This window comes from Polyodon spathula, chromosome 6, assembly GCF_017654505.1.
Source record: "Polyodon spathula isolate WHYD16114869_AA chromosome 6, ASM1765450v1, whole genome shotgun sequence".
In the NCBI taxonomy this organism is placed as follows: domain Eukaryota; kingdom Metazoa; phylum Chordata; class Actinopteri; order Acipenseriformes; family Polyodontidae; genus Polyodon; species Polyodon spathula.
Window position 1 is genome coordinate 45,836,814 of NC_054539.1, and position 16,061 is coordinate 45,852,874.

Genomic DNA, 16,061 nt, shown 5'->3' on the forward strand with positions numbered 1-16,061 from the left:
TTAAAGTTACATTAAAACCCACTATGATAAGAAAGCCATTTTATAAAAGTACGTTTTTAGTCTTGACATGATAACTGTAACGGTCCCCGCTTCCCTGACAAATGAAGGCAGAGCATTCCATAATTTAGGAGCTCTGCAAGAAAAAGCCCTACCTTGCGTGCTGCTTTTGTTGACCCTAGGAATAGCCAGCAGCCCCACATCCTGTGATTTCAGAGTGTGGTTTGGAAGATACAGGGTCAGTAACTTATGCAAATAACTAGGTGATAATCCATTCAGGGCCTTGTAAGTTAACAGCAACATCATAAAATGACTTCTGTACTGCACAGGGAGCCAGTGTAAAGAGGACAGAAAGGGGTAATATGTTTATTTTTCCTGGTTTTAGTCAGAATTCTAGCGGCAATATTCTGAGCAAGCATTTTGGGACAAAGTGCATTACAGTAATCAATTATAGATGAAACAAAGGTATGGAAACAATTGGTCTATATTTGCAAATAATCAGATATGGAATTAATTGGTCTATATTTCTCAAATGGTAAAAATATACTTTAGTAACCTCATTAACATGAGTCTCAAATGAAAGATCCAAACTCTTAGTTTCTAGTTTAAGTGATATATATATATATATATATATATATATATATATATATATATATATATATATATATATATATATATATATATATATATATATATATATACACACACACACACACACACACACACACACACACACACACACACACACACACACACACACACACACACACACTCTCTCTCTCTCTCTCTCTCTCTGTGATTCAGTTATGTCAATAGTTTAATTTTTTTGTTGATTTCCTCACTGTAAGTCAATGCTTTGCAGTTTAGAGCAACTACTTCTTTAACTTTGAGGTCTGCTGTATGACTAAAAACTACCAAATGCAGTATACATAGGGGACTAGCATGCCTATTAGAGGTTGTTTTAATAACTTTTTTACACAAAGTGCCATATTTTAGTAATTAAAATCAATGAGTTCAATTGAACACTCCAATATCTGCTTTACGCCATTATACATTATCCTGGTATAACTTTCAGCAATTATGGACTTAATATAGGTGCAAAACATTTTGTTAAATGAATATGCAATATGTTAAATTCAGATCCGATATGCAATGGTCTTAATGGGGCTAGTTAGGTTGAGAAAAAAGGTTTGTTGCATAATACTCAGGCAAGAGTTAAAGGAGCAGGGCCCCACACAATTTTAAAATAGCATTGGCACATTTAAAAAGATTGTTACCTTATAAGCCCATATTAAAAAACATTAACATAATAAGTGTTTCCAGTAAAATGTTATCATCATAGCACCATTTTGAAAAAAATGTGATCCCCTAATTTAATTATTGTAATGTTTTGCTCACTGAGCTATTACTTTGCTTAGGAAAGTAATTTATAAAGTACAGCTCCACATACTGTAATAGCAGGAGCATGCATATTTGGCTCACTCAATAAATTACTCTAAAGCAGTCTTATTAACAAAACAAAAAAAAAATACAAAAGAACAGATGGTAATGTAAATGCCACAATTTAAACAATGAATGTATTTGGTTTATCTTTTCTTATTCACTGATTTATTCTATGTATGTTTTGTTGTTTTGAAGGCTACAACCGATTTGTATGGGAACTGCACATTGCGTCATTCTGGAACATCTGCTGCTGCGCCAGAAGCTGCCGGGGTGTTTGCTTTGGCTTTGGAAGCTAAGTATGTACACAATTACAATATAATTATAGGTAAAAAGTGATGTTTCAAAATGGCACACGAGATCAGCAAGACTGTAACCAGTAATATATGCCCACCTAATAATACCCATTATGAGTTGTGTTGTCTTCTATCACAATATTTACTGAACTAATGAAGGGCAAGGTCAGTATTTCTGTGCTTTTTGTTTTGCTTTTCCATCTTAAAAAGCATCTTGGTATGGGTATGAAATATCTGAGTTATCTTAACTAACATATTCTACATATTATTTAGAGTCACTTTGCATCATTTTCTCTTTCAGTCATCACATCCTGGTGACTTTTTAAAGCTTAGAAGTTTAAAGCACCTGAGTGTATATAAGAAATACCTGATTCGTTCTGTGTAGTATTACTTACTGGTGGATTGGTCTTTCAATTGTTCTGGGTTATAGGTGACTAATCCTCAAAGATTACCAGCTCTGATATACTGAGGGAATTTTTGGGTGGAAATCTGCTGCAAAGGTTGTACAAAAGAGTTTATTTAAAAATCAAATAAAAAAAAAAAAAAAAAAAAAAAACAGGAATGAGAACAAAGAACACAGGCAGCATAAGGTAGGCCTCAGCTGGTGTCATATCTGAGCCCCGAGCACCTGCATTTTTAATACTAAACATATCAGAAGTGGGATGTTCCCAATCAACCAATAAACACTTGCCAGCGCCATTATGGTATTAACAAGCATAATTGATCAGCGTTATTCAAGTCATAGCTATCATTTGTATCTAGGCAGAAAATTGAACTGCAGGTTATGAAAATATTTAATCATATCAAAAGCAAAAATCATCATGTGTTAGTTTATAAAAATACCTCAATAGCAAAAGCAGAACTAGAACCATGATATGCTGAAACCAATCAGTGGCTTTTAACACAATTTTCTTCACTCTGTGCAGTAAAAACATTGAAAGGTTTCTGAAGCCTAGAGTTTGACATAACATAAATCAAAATTCCACAGCTTGTCTGATTTGAAGCTAAGTACAATACTTCCCTCTTTGGTTTTGCAACAAAACAAACGGAACTGCGATATTGTGCATGTAAAAAGCTACATGACTGCAAGGCCTTTAAAACCTTACAGCTTTGTTAAGCTTGCTCTATTTAAGCAAAAATTCAGCCACTCCAGGGTGTTCATTATTGTAATTATTGCATGCCTCATGACACCAATCACAGATAAGTTAAATTATTCATGTCAATGCACACCCTGGAGTTTAACCTGGAGTGATAACATGACTCAATGTTTAATTGAAAAAAATCTGCAGCATTAGAGAGTTTACAAGCCATGTTTTGCAATCTGCAGTGTAACTACATTGGGTGTTTGTGTGGAGCGTAATGTCACAATGTGACAGTGATTTCAGTGCAGTTGCAGGTTAATGAATGCAGAATCCAAAAAAACATCTGTAACTTATAGCAAGGTGCGATTCTAACTGCATACATGAAAGCCAGAAAATAGATTCACAGAAAGGTATATGTAATGTTGACTTGGCATAGCTGTGTGTGAAACAGTAGCACCATATTGTAGCTTTGAACCCATATTATCATGTTTGTTGATTAAGCACTATGAGAGCCTAAACAGGAGAGTACTGTGCTAGGCAATGTCAATCTTGATGATGGCTCTCAAAGAAGAAACAAACTTAATTTAATGGCCATCAGCATTGATGTTTATTTTTCCAGTATTTAGATTCCTTGTAGAATGTATACATACTGTGATGTCACAAATCATGAAGAGAAGACAAAATCATATACTAAGCAAACTGTACTACAGGTTAACTTTTCATTTATAAACTTTTTTTTGTTTTTTGTTTTTATTAAATATTTGTTAAATATTTAAACAAAAAGGCAACATCCTGAAATGATCTAGTTATTTAAATTAAAGTTATATTCATGCAGTTACTAATTTGGATAACTACATCTAAGAAGACACATAAATCAATAATATATATGACTCAGAATAGCTGAAAAGTCTGATTATTGTATTATTCTGGGTGTACGCAGGATATGTGTGCAAAGGTAACTGTGATACTTAATTTTGTCAACCTAATCTATACACGGTCAGATATTAATAATACTACATTGAATCAATAGAAAAGCAATACTATGGCTCATTGTTAAAGAAATTCAAATGACAAGTGGAAATGATGGATTTTAGGAAATATACAACCAGGGTATACTAGGAAAACATGCCAGGGTGATGGCAAATTCGATTGGGTAGACATTTCTTAATAAATTACCCATGCTGTATTCCTTCATATTTTTTATAAATGTTCTTTTTTTAACTTTATCATTTTCTTATTCTTTGCTCATATTTACAGCCCAAACCTAACCTGGCGTGATATGCAGCACTTGGCAGTGTTAACATCCAAAAGGAATCAGCTGCACGACGAGGTTCACCAATGGCGTAGAAATGGAGTGGGTTTGGAGTTCAACCACCTCTTCGGATATGGAGTTCTTGATGCAGGTGGCATGGTCAAAATGGCAAAGGACTGGAAGACGGTTCCTGAAAGATTTCATTGTGTGGGAGGTTCAATACAAGAAACACAGTAAGTGTGACGTGACGCACATTTTTTTAAATCTAAAATGTAGTTTGCAATACACTTCGATAAATATTATGTCAAACGCCACATTTTTAAACAAAAAAAAATATGGTCTGCAATACCTGTTTTCGTTTCTTAAAAAAATACAAATGGCATCTGTAAAATCTTGGATAAATCTCCACAGAACCTTGCCTTTAACTTCTAAAATTCACGCGTGCACAGAAAGGCTCAAAAAGGCAAAAGCTAACTTATTTCACGGCTAACTTATTTCCTGTGACACTGTTACTAACAAAGTATACCTCTGGTACTCAAATTTTGGGGGCAATCAATGCCCCAAAATTCAGTTCATTAAATGTTTAAGGACTCTTAAGATTTCCTAAATGTGTGTGTTAGATTGAAGATTGAAGTTTTATTTTTGAGCTGTCTTCGTACCTCCCTTGGTTGCTGATTTAACTATTAAATTTTTTAATTTTTTTTTTTACTGCAGTCCCTTACTAAAGACCTCTTTAGGGACTGTGTTGGTTGAGTCAAAGTGGTTCAATGGCTTATTTTCTTAGACTATTCATTACTGCCTATGATTTGTATTTGATTGAAGATATTCTCACAGCCGATGGGCTTGTTTATTACGTACTAAGTTTTCTTGCCTCAGATTCTTGTTGGGAGTACAATATCTATCCTTATTAGACATCATTACCTGAACTGGTGTGCTGTATCTGTGAATATACGAGGTAGCTGTACAGCCAAATTGTAGTGCTTAAAATATTCAAGTGCCACCTGCTAGTGTGAAAGCTATGTAACACATTTAAAGTCACATGGAAAATATCAGTGGTTAAGCCCACTTGTCACCACCACACTTTAATCACTGTGTCTAAAGTTGTATATTGTAATACTAAAATGTCACTAGTCTGGTTGAGCCAGTAAACAATACAAATATGTTGCATAATTGCTTAGCAACTAATGTCACACAATAGCAGCCTTTTGGCCAATTGATCTTTAACTTTCTGCAATGTGGTTACATTTATTTAGAACACTGAGCATATTAACGTTTATGAATTTAATCAAGTTGTCTAATGTTACAGTGTATATAAAATAGTGATTCACAACATTTGAACCTAACATTTTAGTTGTGTGTGGTCCATATGTAGTTGCTGCGCAGTTATTCTATATTTAGTCATCTCAGTGCAGTGTGTAATGTACCATAGCAACACTGTCAATTAGAAGAAAGAAGCTGGGAAAAAATGTCCAGCCAGCAGCGTGAATGGGAAATGTGGAAAAAAACATGCTGACAGTTGAAATATTATTCTTAATACAATGTATTCTGTTACCAACCAAGTCAGTGTCAGAGTAATGATAGAATTCCTTAGAGATGTTAATATAAAAACAGACCTTTAAGTATAATGTAATCTAATTCAATATGAAAACACTTTAAAAAATGCATGATATGTGAAGTACATCTGCTTTTACACAATTTTGTTTTTGCAGTTTTTGTCGTGAAATATAAAATACAGTGCTGAAGCTCACTAATTAAAAAAAAAAAAAAAAAGGCTTGACCAATTATAAGCTTTGCATTACAAAAAGAGGATAAGCAGCTCTTTATTTTTAAAACAACCAATGGTGTGGGCTTGTGTAATGTGTCCGAATTTTCCCGTGTTTCAAAACAAGCTATAACCAAAGTATTTAAACAGTATTTACTGAGACTTTACATTTAACACATGCATATCGACTGCTTTGGTAATTCCAAAATGTTGTGGAGGTTTCTCCTCTTCATCTTATTCTATGTTCTTTCTTAACAAACATACATATATATATATATATATATATATATATATATATATATATATATATATATATAGAGAGAGAGAGAGAGAGAGAGAGAGAGAGAGAGAGAGAGAGAGAGAGAGAGAGAGAGAGAGAGAGACTCTCACTCTCTCTCTAGAACTTGAACCCCACCCCCAAATTATCATCTATAATATTATGAACTGAAAAGCCTTTTCTTTTAAAGATTGTCCTGAATTTCATTACGGTGCTTAAACCGAGATTCCAACTTTGATGTGTTGTGTAAGAACACAGTACACAGCTTGAAAAAAAAAATATATATTTTTTTTTTATCAGTATAAAGAAAAACAAAATAATAAAGGAGAAATATCTATTTCATCCTCTGATGTCTTGCATGGATTAGGCTCTAACAATAGTGTCAAGCACATTTCAGAAGTGCCTGTTTTCAAAAATAACCTGAACTAAGGCTCAGAATGCAGTGAAACCTGAATGATTCATAGGTACCTTGGTGCCTCAGTGCATTGGGACTTTGATAAAATGAGCGCCCCAGTGCTTACCACATCACTACCTTTGCGCATTAGGTGCTTTAGTGCCTTAAAGCCTTGATGCCTCAGTGCCCTCAGCCAAAAGACCTTGCAGAATGTCTGACTTTCACCCTTGCACATCCTGCAGGGTGAACCTTCCCCCACAGGACAAACACTTGCTGTGTGTCAGGTGCTTGGATAGGCAACACGCTTCACCTGTGCTGGAAGACAGGGCATTCTGCCCTATCTGCTCAAAGTCCAGGGATAAAACCCTGCACAGAAGGCTAGCACAGTTTACTGGTGCAACCTCTATGGTCAGTGTCTGTCTGCAGCCTAGCAGTTCCCGGTCTACCCCTCCTTCAACTGCCTTCAAGCCTGTTGCAGAGTATACCCTGCTCACAGCTCGCAGCCGATAAAGCTCTCCAAGGAGCAACAAGCAGGAGAGGCATTCAACGCAGGCTAAAGATATTTCAGACCTGAAGAGCCAGATGGCCCAGGTTCTGGAGTATCTGTTCAAGCAGCAGGCTATTAACCCTGCCCTTGCCCCAGGTCAGCCACCAGCATTGGTCCCTGCTCTACCTCTGGCACTTGCTACAGAACCAACCCCGCTTGCATCAGAGGTCACCCCGGTCGTCTTAGAGTGAGACGAGGCTATGAGCATGGAGGACAACAACACAATCTCCATCAAGGATCGTGGGATGAGGACCCATTGGAGTGCCCAAACCCTGAGGTCCTGGAGTTGACCGAGGAGGCAGGCCCCAGCTCTGAGGTTCCATCGGAAACTGATATTGCCCCTCTACCAAGCTCAGTTCAAGTGCTTATGGAGCGAGCCTTCAGCTTCTTCCAGGTCTCCTGGAAGGCAGCACCTGAACAAGCTTTGACCCACCAACCCTTTCTGGTGTTCCCAGATTTTCTGGAGGAAGTCAAGTCATCCTGACAGAGACCGGCCTCGGCACCAAGCATCTCCAAGAGCACAGCTCCCCTGGCCTCCTTGCAGGGTGCAGGAGCGCTGGGACTGGAGCAGTTCCCGCCAGTGGATTCCACCATAGCGACTCTGGTGCGAGCCCCCCCAGTGGGTGGCCTATCCAAGGATCCTGCATGCCCTAATGCGCAATACAGGATTAAAGAGGTCCACCTCAAGAAGGCTTACGCTGCCGAGGCACAAGAAACGTGCCTTGCTAATACAGGAGGTTTTTTGATGGCCTAGGTGAATGGCATACTGCAGTTTGTTGAGCTACCTGAACTGCTAGCTTCAGAGCTACACTTGGTCTCGGGCACCTTGCTACACATCTCTGGCTTCCAAGGGCAAGAGCTGAGTAGAAGCCTGGCAAGCTTGACTGTCTCAGGCGAGGGTCCCGATGCAGATAAGTCCGCCTTATTGGATACACCTATCTCCCCTTGCCATACTTTTGGACCAGTGGTAGAGGAGACACTGCAACGCCTCACAGAGAGCGAGAGTCATCTCGAAAGGTGGCTGCAGTGCCCCCCCCCCCCCCGATGCCCTGACACGAGGAAGGGGGAGGCAATGGAGTCCAGCAGTTACTATGGTAACTCGAACTGTTCCAATCCCCACAGGGCCACGAGGTGATCTGAGGCACCGCCTCTAGACCTCTGCAGCAGCTAATACATGGGGCAGTCAGCAAGGATGGAGAAACGCTGGGCATAGAGCTCACCACCGTACACACATCAAAATACTTCTTGGTGCCAAAAAGGGCGACGGCCCCATCCTAGACCTGAAACACCTCAACGGGTTCTTGAGGGAGAGGAGGTTCCAGGTGGTCACACATCGCCACATGCTCCAGTCTGTCCAGCCAGGCGACTGATTTACAACAGTGGTCCTGAAGGACGCGTATTTTCATGTTCTTATCCATCCAGTTTTCCTATCCGTACGGTCTACATGAGTCTACAGCTGGATTTCCTTATGATGCAAGCCGTCTGAGAGAGTAGCTGCCATTCGCAAGTGTCTGGCCCTGTTTCAACTAGGGTCCACAGTACAATTGGCGTTGTGACAAAAATGACTGAATCTGATGGCTGTGGCTTCAGCAGCCATCCAACTGGGGTTACTAGCGTGGCTCAGTGCCTTTGGGTTACAGACAGTGTTGGCCAACCATGTCTCACCTATGCTGATGTCATAGTGAACTTTCTGAGAAGTTATTGATAAATTGAGTTTATTTTAGAAACTCATCCACTCTGGTGTTGACCAAAAATCCTTTTCATTTATTTTTTTAATGTGGTACTACACATATCACAAAACAGCACAATGTGTATTGTACCTCAGTTGCAGTAAAATATAATAAACTGCATCATGAGCCACAAATAAGTAGTCTATGGTGTATCTGTGTTTATCTGTTAAAACATACAATCTGAAATTCTAGCCATATTGCAGGTGAACTGAAAATAGGGAAGCTAAAAAAAAATGTTGGCAGCTTAACTGTAACAGCCTTTTAAGAGAAAATGGTAAAGGTGTATTTAGGGACACAGTGAAAATGAAACAAGTACTTTAGACTGTACAATTACAATACAATTATGTTTTTTAAGCAGCTTCCCTAAAGTGATTGTGTCATTGCCAGTGTATCTAGGTAAATTGAAGAAAATTATACAGTATGAGACATATCTTTTGGATCTCTAAAGGATGTACATGAAAAGGTGCTCGGTCCTGTAATTTGTATTGTGAGGACTAACTGAAGTACGCCTGAATTTGATGCTATGCATTTTTCCTGAGTGTGATAATAATGGGGCAGTTGAAAAACTGTCAATAGAATGTTGATGTATTTATGAATAACTGCAGCAACAGTTTAGGAATATTATGATGTCATTCTAAATTAAACAACAAAATATCAGATTCTGTCAAAAGTGGTAACAGTATATTGTATAACATTATTAAATGCAATAAGTGTGTTGGCAATCCTGTTATATAATCAGCTATGTAGTGTGTATGATTATTTTGTATAAAACTATGCATTTTAGTAACATGTATGCTTTTTAAAATGCATAGTTGTGTATAAAATATTCATACATAATGCACAGTTGATTATATCTTGTTGTAGTTATATATTTTTAATGCTACTGTACATGTTGTTTTCTGCAATCTAGGAACATTTCTAACTTGCTCTATTGCTTATTAATATGATGCAAGGGCTACTGAATATCATCACTGTTCCTCTGTATTATTTTCGTTAGTCCATGCTCCATAAAGCTTCTCTTCTCTGTCCCTGTTAAGGCTGCTGATTGTATAAGGTTTAACCTTGCCCTTTGTAATTCTCATAAACTGACAGTAAAACAAACCTTAATGAGGGTGTGCTAAGGTTAGTAGGTTTCAAAAAAGAGAATTTAGCATTTAAAAAATAATCATGTTGGTTCTTATACAGAATTCTGGGAGACTTACCAAATATATACATTTAAAAAGCAAAATGTCAATTCAGTATTTCAGCTTAGAGAGTGTTTAGAGAAAATTTAACCTTTATAGTGTTGGGCATTCTTTTTTTTTATCATTATGAGTAAAGATTCCTAGCCTGAATTGCTGTTTGGTAGTCTCAGTATCGAAGAGACCCATCTTATGCAGGCAATGATTTTCAGATTTGAAACAGGTGATAAAAGCGCTGGTTATACAAAAATGCAAAACAATTATTTTCTAAGTGGTATTTCATTGTTGCATTTACTGTTGCAGTAGTACAGATATGGTATGGTATATTACTGCAAGTTATTTCAAGTGAACCAGGAAATGGTAGACTCAACCTGTCCTCCAGTGGAGACCACATTACAAAACTACCATGCAGTTTAAAACAGTTTGCATACTCTGGCCCAGAAAGGTCCAGATGTTAATCAGAGGGTGGTGTTACAGGCAGGAGCTTGCTGGCAGCCAGTGACATTCCCTTTCAACTCTCATGGACACTACATGCACAACCACCATTTACTAGGTAGTTTACAGCCAACAGTAAAATCTTGTTTAATTACTTGGCATGCTTTAATGAAGCTGTTTAATTTATAAATTTATCCTCACGTATGTTAATTCATAAGCAATACCCTCTGTTAGGTGTTTACCCAGCCTTAGACCAGTTTCTCTTTTACAAACTAGCTTGGTGGTGCCTTACTTCTAATATTTTTTTCCCTCACTGTCACTCATATTCCTATTAATTTTAAGGTTCTCTTCTGAGTAACCTAGAAGTCTAGACTCTGCAAGCTAGTACTGAGAAAAATGCAGACATTCTAAAAATGCTGTAGCAAGCCTATCTTTATGAACACTGATTGAACATCTTTGCTTGGTATTATTCTTGATGTATCCTGTACAGTTTGAGTGTATTCTGTATGTGTTATGAATTCGACCGCATTGGCTTGGGGCTAATTGACATTTTTAGAAACCTGAAATCTTTTCATGTTCAGCTTGGGGTTGTCTTGTGAACGACCCCATCATGACACAGACAATTCACTTTATCCAAGCTGATCTGAAGAAGATCTGATGCCAGAAGAAAATCTGATCATCCTTTCATGTCAAAGTGAGACTAGTTTGAATTATTCTCCAGGGTAGCCCCAAATTTATCAAAATAGGTTACATTGGAACAACAGTCTGTGGGTAGAATTGTACACAGTTGTACACAGTTGCTTTTTTATATAGTTTTGTGAAAGATTTATAATTGAGTGTTTAAAGTTGTGGATGAACATACCTCAAATATAATACATATATATAATAATAATATATAAATATATAGTTCCTTTCTTAATGTAATGTAGCGTTTCGCAGGCAGGCAGAAAGGACGGAGACGACACGCTTGGTTCAAGTTCAATTATTTTATTCAGGGTGCTAGCGCTAGCACCCTCTCAGAGACCACTGCTCTGACTGCTTCACTGCATACAAGAACAAAACCAGCTTTCTGGACAACAGCGCATATTTGGCAGGGCAGCGCCTTTTATAACTTAGCTCTGCCCCTTTATGCTAAACCGGGTACAGGAGCTTAGACACATCCCATTGGTTCTCAGCCGCACACCAGGACCAATGGGCAAATACAACAACAACCAATTGCAGGGGGGGTGGGTACACGACTACACAGAAAGCACCACACGCGCAAGCAACAGTTACACATAGACACAGAGACAATTAAGCAGCAACTGCAGGGAATAAGAGAGGGGGAAAGGAACACAATACAGTGGGAATTGCAGTTCACAAGACACAATGGATTGCGGTCCATTTATTCAGCACTTGTCAGGTGTGTCAGGTCCAATTTATTTTCACTCGCTGTTTAAAATTTTTTTTTTCAGAGTAAAACAGGTTTAAAAGGCACTTAATCTCAAAAGGACACTCAGTACTGTATCTCCAGCCAAACCCCACCCCTTGTTTGCTGTATTTTTCACATACCTCTACATAGACGTGCATACTGATAAATCCTCTCCTGTTCACTTGTTTTATCACCAAACTCCTCAATAATGCGATCCAAGTCATTGTTTTATTACTATAACATCTCAAAAAACTCTGCAAATGTCTGTGATATTCTTTGCGTGCTGGATGCAGAAGCAGCTATCTCCTTTGTTTATGTCCTTGTTATCTCTGTGGTGCATGGGGCTATCAAACGCCCTTTTTATTTTTATTTTGGCTTCATTCGGCTCCTATCAGTCTCACTCTGCCATTGAAAGGTTTTCTCGGAAAAAAAACGACGTCTTTTTGATGATGTTGGACAGGGTCCGACATCGGACTGGAAAGGGAAAATTGTATTGTCAGACCTGGCCCGACATAGGACCGCAAAGAGTTAATTTAAAAGCACCTATAATGTATTTATTACCATGTGAAGGTTTTAGTTTGTTTATTTATTTTTTATTTCCAAAGTACCCTAGTTTGACACATTTGGAGCTAGCCCAAGAATAATTCAAACTAGTCTTACTTTTACATGAAGGGATGGTCAGATCTTCTTCTTCAGATCGGCTTAAAGTGAATTGTCTGTGTCGCAAAGGGATCTTTCGTAAGGCAACCCCATGCAGAACACGAAAAGATTTCGAAGCTGATGGGGTCGACCCAATCCTGATGGAGTCGTATTTCGCCTTGGAGTCCTAACATTAACAGTATATAGCTATTGGTAATTTACTAGCAGTTTAAAAAAATAAAAATTACTAATATTTGTACAATGTCCCTCTCTCCTGATTGTTGTGAGCCTCACTGCCTATATTAAGTTACAGTCTCTGATTCAAAGTCTGAGTTTTACACAAACGTTTTTCCTTACTCAAGATGCAGAGGGGAACTGCTAATAAGAGCCTCTACTTACTAGACTATATGATGGGTGTTTTGGTATATGTTTTAAATATATATTAATGGTGAAGCTATATTTGAAATAAATGAAACATGTCAAATATAGATAACCTGAAAACTTAACTGTATACTTACTTGAGCCAGCGGGAAAAGTTGATTCTGACAAGCTTAACACACTTGAAAACAAATATGCTGAAGTTAATGAAAACAGAAGGGACTTTTGATGGGGTTGATATAGTTACACATTCTTGTTAATTAATAAGTCTCTCTTCATTTTATTACAGCAAAATACCATCAAAAGACAAGCTGATTTTGACCATTACGACGGACATGTGTGAAGGGAAGGACAACTTTGTCCGATACCTAGAGCATGTCCAGGCAGTGATCACTGTCAATGGCACTAGAAGAGGAGATCTGAACATAAACATGACCTCTCCCATGGGAACAAAATCCATTCTGCTGAGTCGCCGCCCCCGAGATGATGATTCCAAGGTTGGCTTTGACAAATGGCCTTTTATGACAACGCACACTTGGGGAGAAGATCCCAGGGGGACCTGGGTCCTGGAGATTGGCTTTGAGGGAGATGCATTGCAGAAAGGGGTGATGAAAGAATGGACTCTGATGCTCCATGGAACACAAAGTGCCCCTTACATAGACCAAGTAGTGAGAGATTATCAGTCTAAACTGGCCATGTCCAAAAAGGAGGAGCTGGAGGAAGAACTAGACGAGGCTGTGGAACGAAGCCTGAAGAGTTTGCTGAGCAAGAACTAGCCCTCCTGTTATCTGCATGTCGGTCTTCTCTTTCATAAACTCCACACGCTTTTAGTCCAGTTTCTACCCTCCTTTCTATGTTTATTAGCCCTAATACAATTAATGTTTCTTGTGCTCAGATAATCACAATTTGTAATTTAACCTAAAAAATATCAATAGTTTTTTTTAATTTTTTTTTTTATTTTTTTTACACTTTAGTATATGCAGTTACTATATTATGTTGTTGGTCCGTTTGCCTAACCCTACTAATTTGATGTACATTTTGTGACGATAAATGATTTTGTGTCTTACTACTTAAAAATTAATATCTTGCAAACAAAACAGTGTTTTTTCCCATTATATTTTTGAGATAAATATTATTTATAGAAAAAAATGTATGGTCAGTTTACACCCAGTGGTTTCTTATCCCACTAAGCTTTAAAGAGTAAATCTACAAAGCAGTTAGGAGCAGAAGCACTTTACAAGCAGCCCAGGGGGGAAATGAGTCCCCCCCAAATATATAATATATATATATATATATATATATATATATATATATATATATATATATATATATATATATATATATATATATATATATATATATATATATAAATACAGTACCAGTCAAAAGTATGAGTAAACTTGCTGGAAACTAGGATTTTTCATAATTGAGAATGTTTTACGTTGTATATGTTTCTGTAAATACTTGAAAATGAAAACACATTTTACAATATACAATACAAAACATAAGGAGTATCAAAGCAATGTTCAAGAAAATTGAAAATTGTCTCTAAATCTTGGATTCCTCAAAATAGCCACCCTTTGCCTTAATAACAGCATCACAAACACGAGGCATTCGGTTAACAAGTTTCAACAAGAAATCACCCGACATGTCTTCCCAGCTCTTCTGCAGCAATTCCCAGAGATGTAGGGCACTACATATCTGGGTAGCTTTGCTCTGATTCTTTTGTCCAGTTCGTCCCATACAAGTTCTATGGGATTGAGGTCTGGAGACTGGGCAGGCCAGGTCATTAGATTGAGTTGTCCTTCACTTTCCTTCTTCGCCAGATAGTTCTTGCATAACTTTGAGGTGTGTTTCGGGTCATTATCTTGCTGAAGAATGAAGGACTGCCCAACTAGCCGTAATCCTGATGGAATGGCATGCCTCTGAAGTATGCTATGATAGCCATGCTGATTCAGCTTACCATGGACTTGGTAACGATCACCAACTTTGTCACCAGCAAAGCTAGCCTCCTGACACTGCCTCCTCCATGCTTGACAGTGGGAACCACACATGCAGAACTCATGCGCTCACCCTCTCTGCATCTTACAAATACTCGGCGGTTGGACCCAAATATTTCAAATTTTGACTCGTCGGTCCATAAGACCGACTTCCACTCCTCAAACGTCCAGTTTCTGTGTTTTTTGGCCCAGGCAAGTCTCTTCCTCTTATTCTGCACTCTTAACAATGGTTTCTTTGCAGCAATTCTTCCAGTTAGGCCAGCTTCACGCAATCTCTTCTGAACAGTTGATGTTGAAACATCTGTACTTCTAGTAGCATTTAGCTGAGCTTGTATTTCAGACTTATGACTCGAATGAACTTGTTCTCTGATTCTGAGGTCACCCTTGGCCTGCCTGAACTTGTTCGGTCCTCATGAGTGCCAGTTTCTTCAAATCGTTTGATGGTCTTGGCCACAGCAGTTACAGACACTTGCAAAGTTCTTGCGATTTGTCTTAAAGATTGACCTTCATTTCTTAAAGTAATCACAGACTGTCTTTTTTTCTTTGTTAACTAAGCGTATTTTGCCATTTTCTGCTCCCTTACATTCAGCAATGACAAACTTGTGCCTATACTACCTATATTTATAGTAATCATGGACCCTTACCTGTTAACAATAATTGGTGACAAAAGGTTAATTAGGTAACATGCTAGTTAACTCAAAGAACATCTAATAAAGACATTTTTATACTTAGGCCAGTGTTGTAACACTGTGTTACACACATTTTAGACTTTTAACTGACTTGGGCTTCAGACTGAAATTCCCTTGCTTTGGGTGAAAATTTCTTTGAAATTGACAAGATTTACATTTTCATTTAAAAATAAAATTTTTTAATGCAATTCACTTATGATTATCAGCTTATATAAGTACATGTATCATATAATGAAATATTAAGTGTTTATAGACAAGTTTATACAGTTAAAATCATGAAAAACCTGGTTTCAAGCAGGTGTACTCAAACTTTTGACTGGTACTGTATATATATATATATATATATATATATAATATATATATATATGTCGTGCATACTGTCTCGTGCACATGACTTACTATCTTGTAGCCACAAGAGAATATGCGTACAAGATATATCAGAATAGTCTTTTGCTGAAAGAGGGAGACTATCTGAGACAATAACTAAGACTAAAATAAGAGAATGTTTATTCTCTTTAATATCAGCAAATTAAGTAAATGCACAAAAACAT

The 16,061-nt window shown here is 37.6% G+C and overlaps 1 protein-coding gene across 1 annotated transcript in view; it reads left to right on the top strand.

Annotated features, from left to right (window-relative positions):
* Positions 1-14,069, top strand: part of LOC121317233 (neuroendocrine convertase 2-like) — a 63,340-nt gene extending 49,271 nt beyond the window's left edge. The window contains exons 10-12 of the mRNA XM_041252942.1: positions 1,636-1,736; positions 4,073-4,300; positions 13,111-14,069. Coding sequence (XP_041108876.1) covers positions 1,636-1,736; positions 4,073-4,300; positions 13,111-13,597 — 816 coding nt within the window. The 3' untranslated portion in view covers positions 13,598-14,069. The remainder of the gene's footprint in view (positions 1-1,635; positions 1,737-4,072; positions 4,301-13,110) is intronic.
* The last annotated feature ends 1,992 nt before the right edge of the window (positions 14,070-16,061 follow it).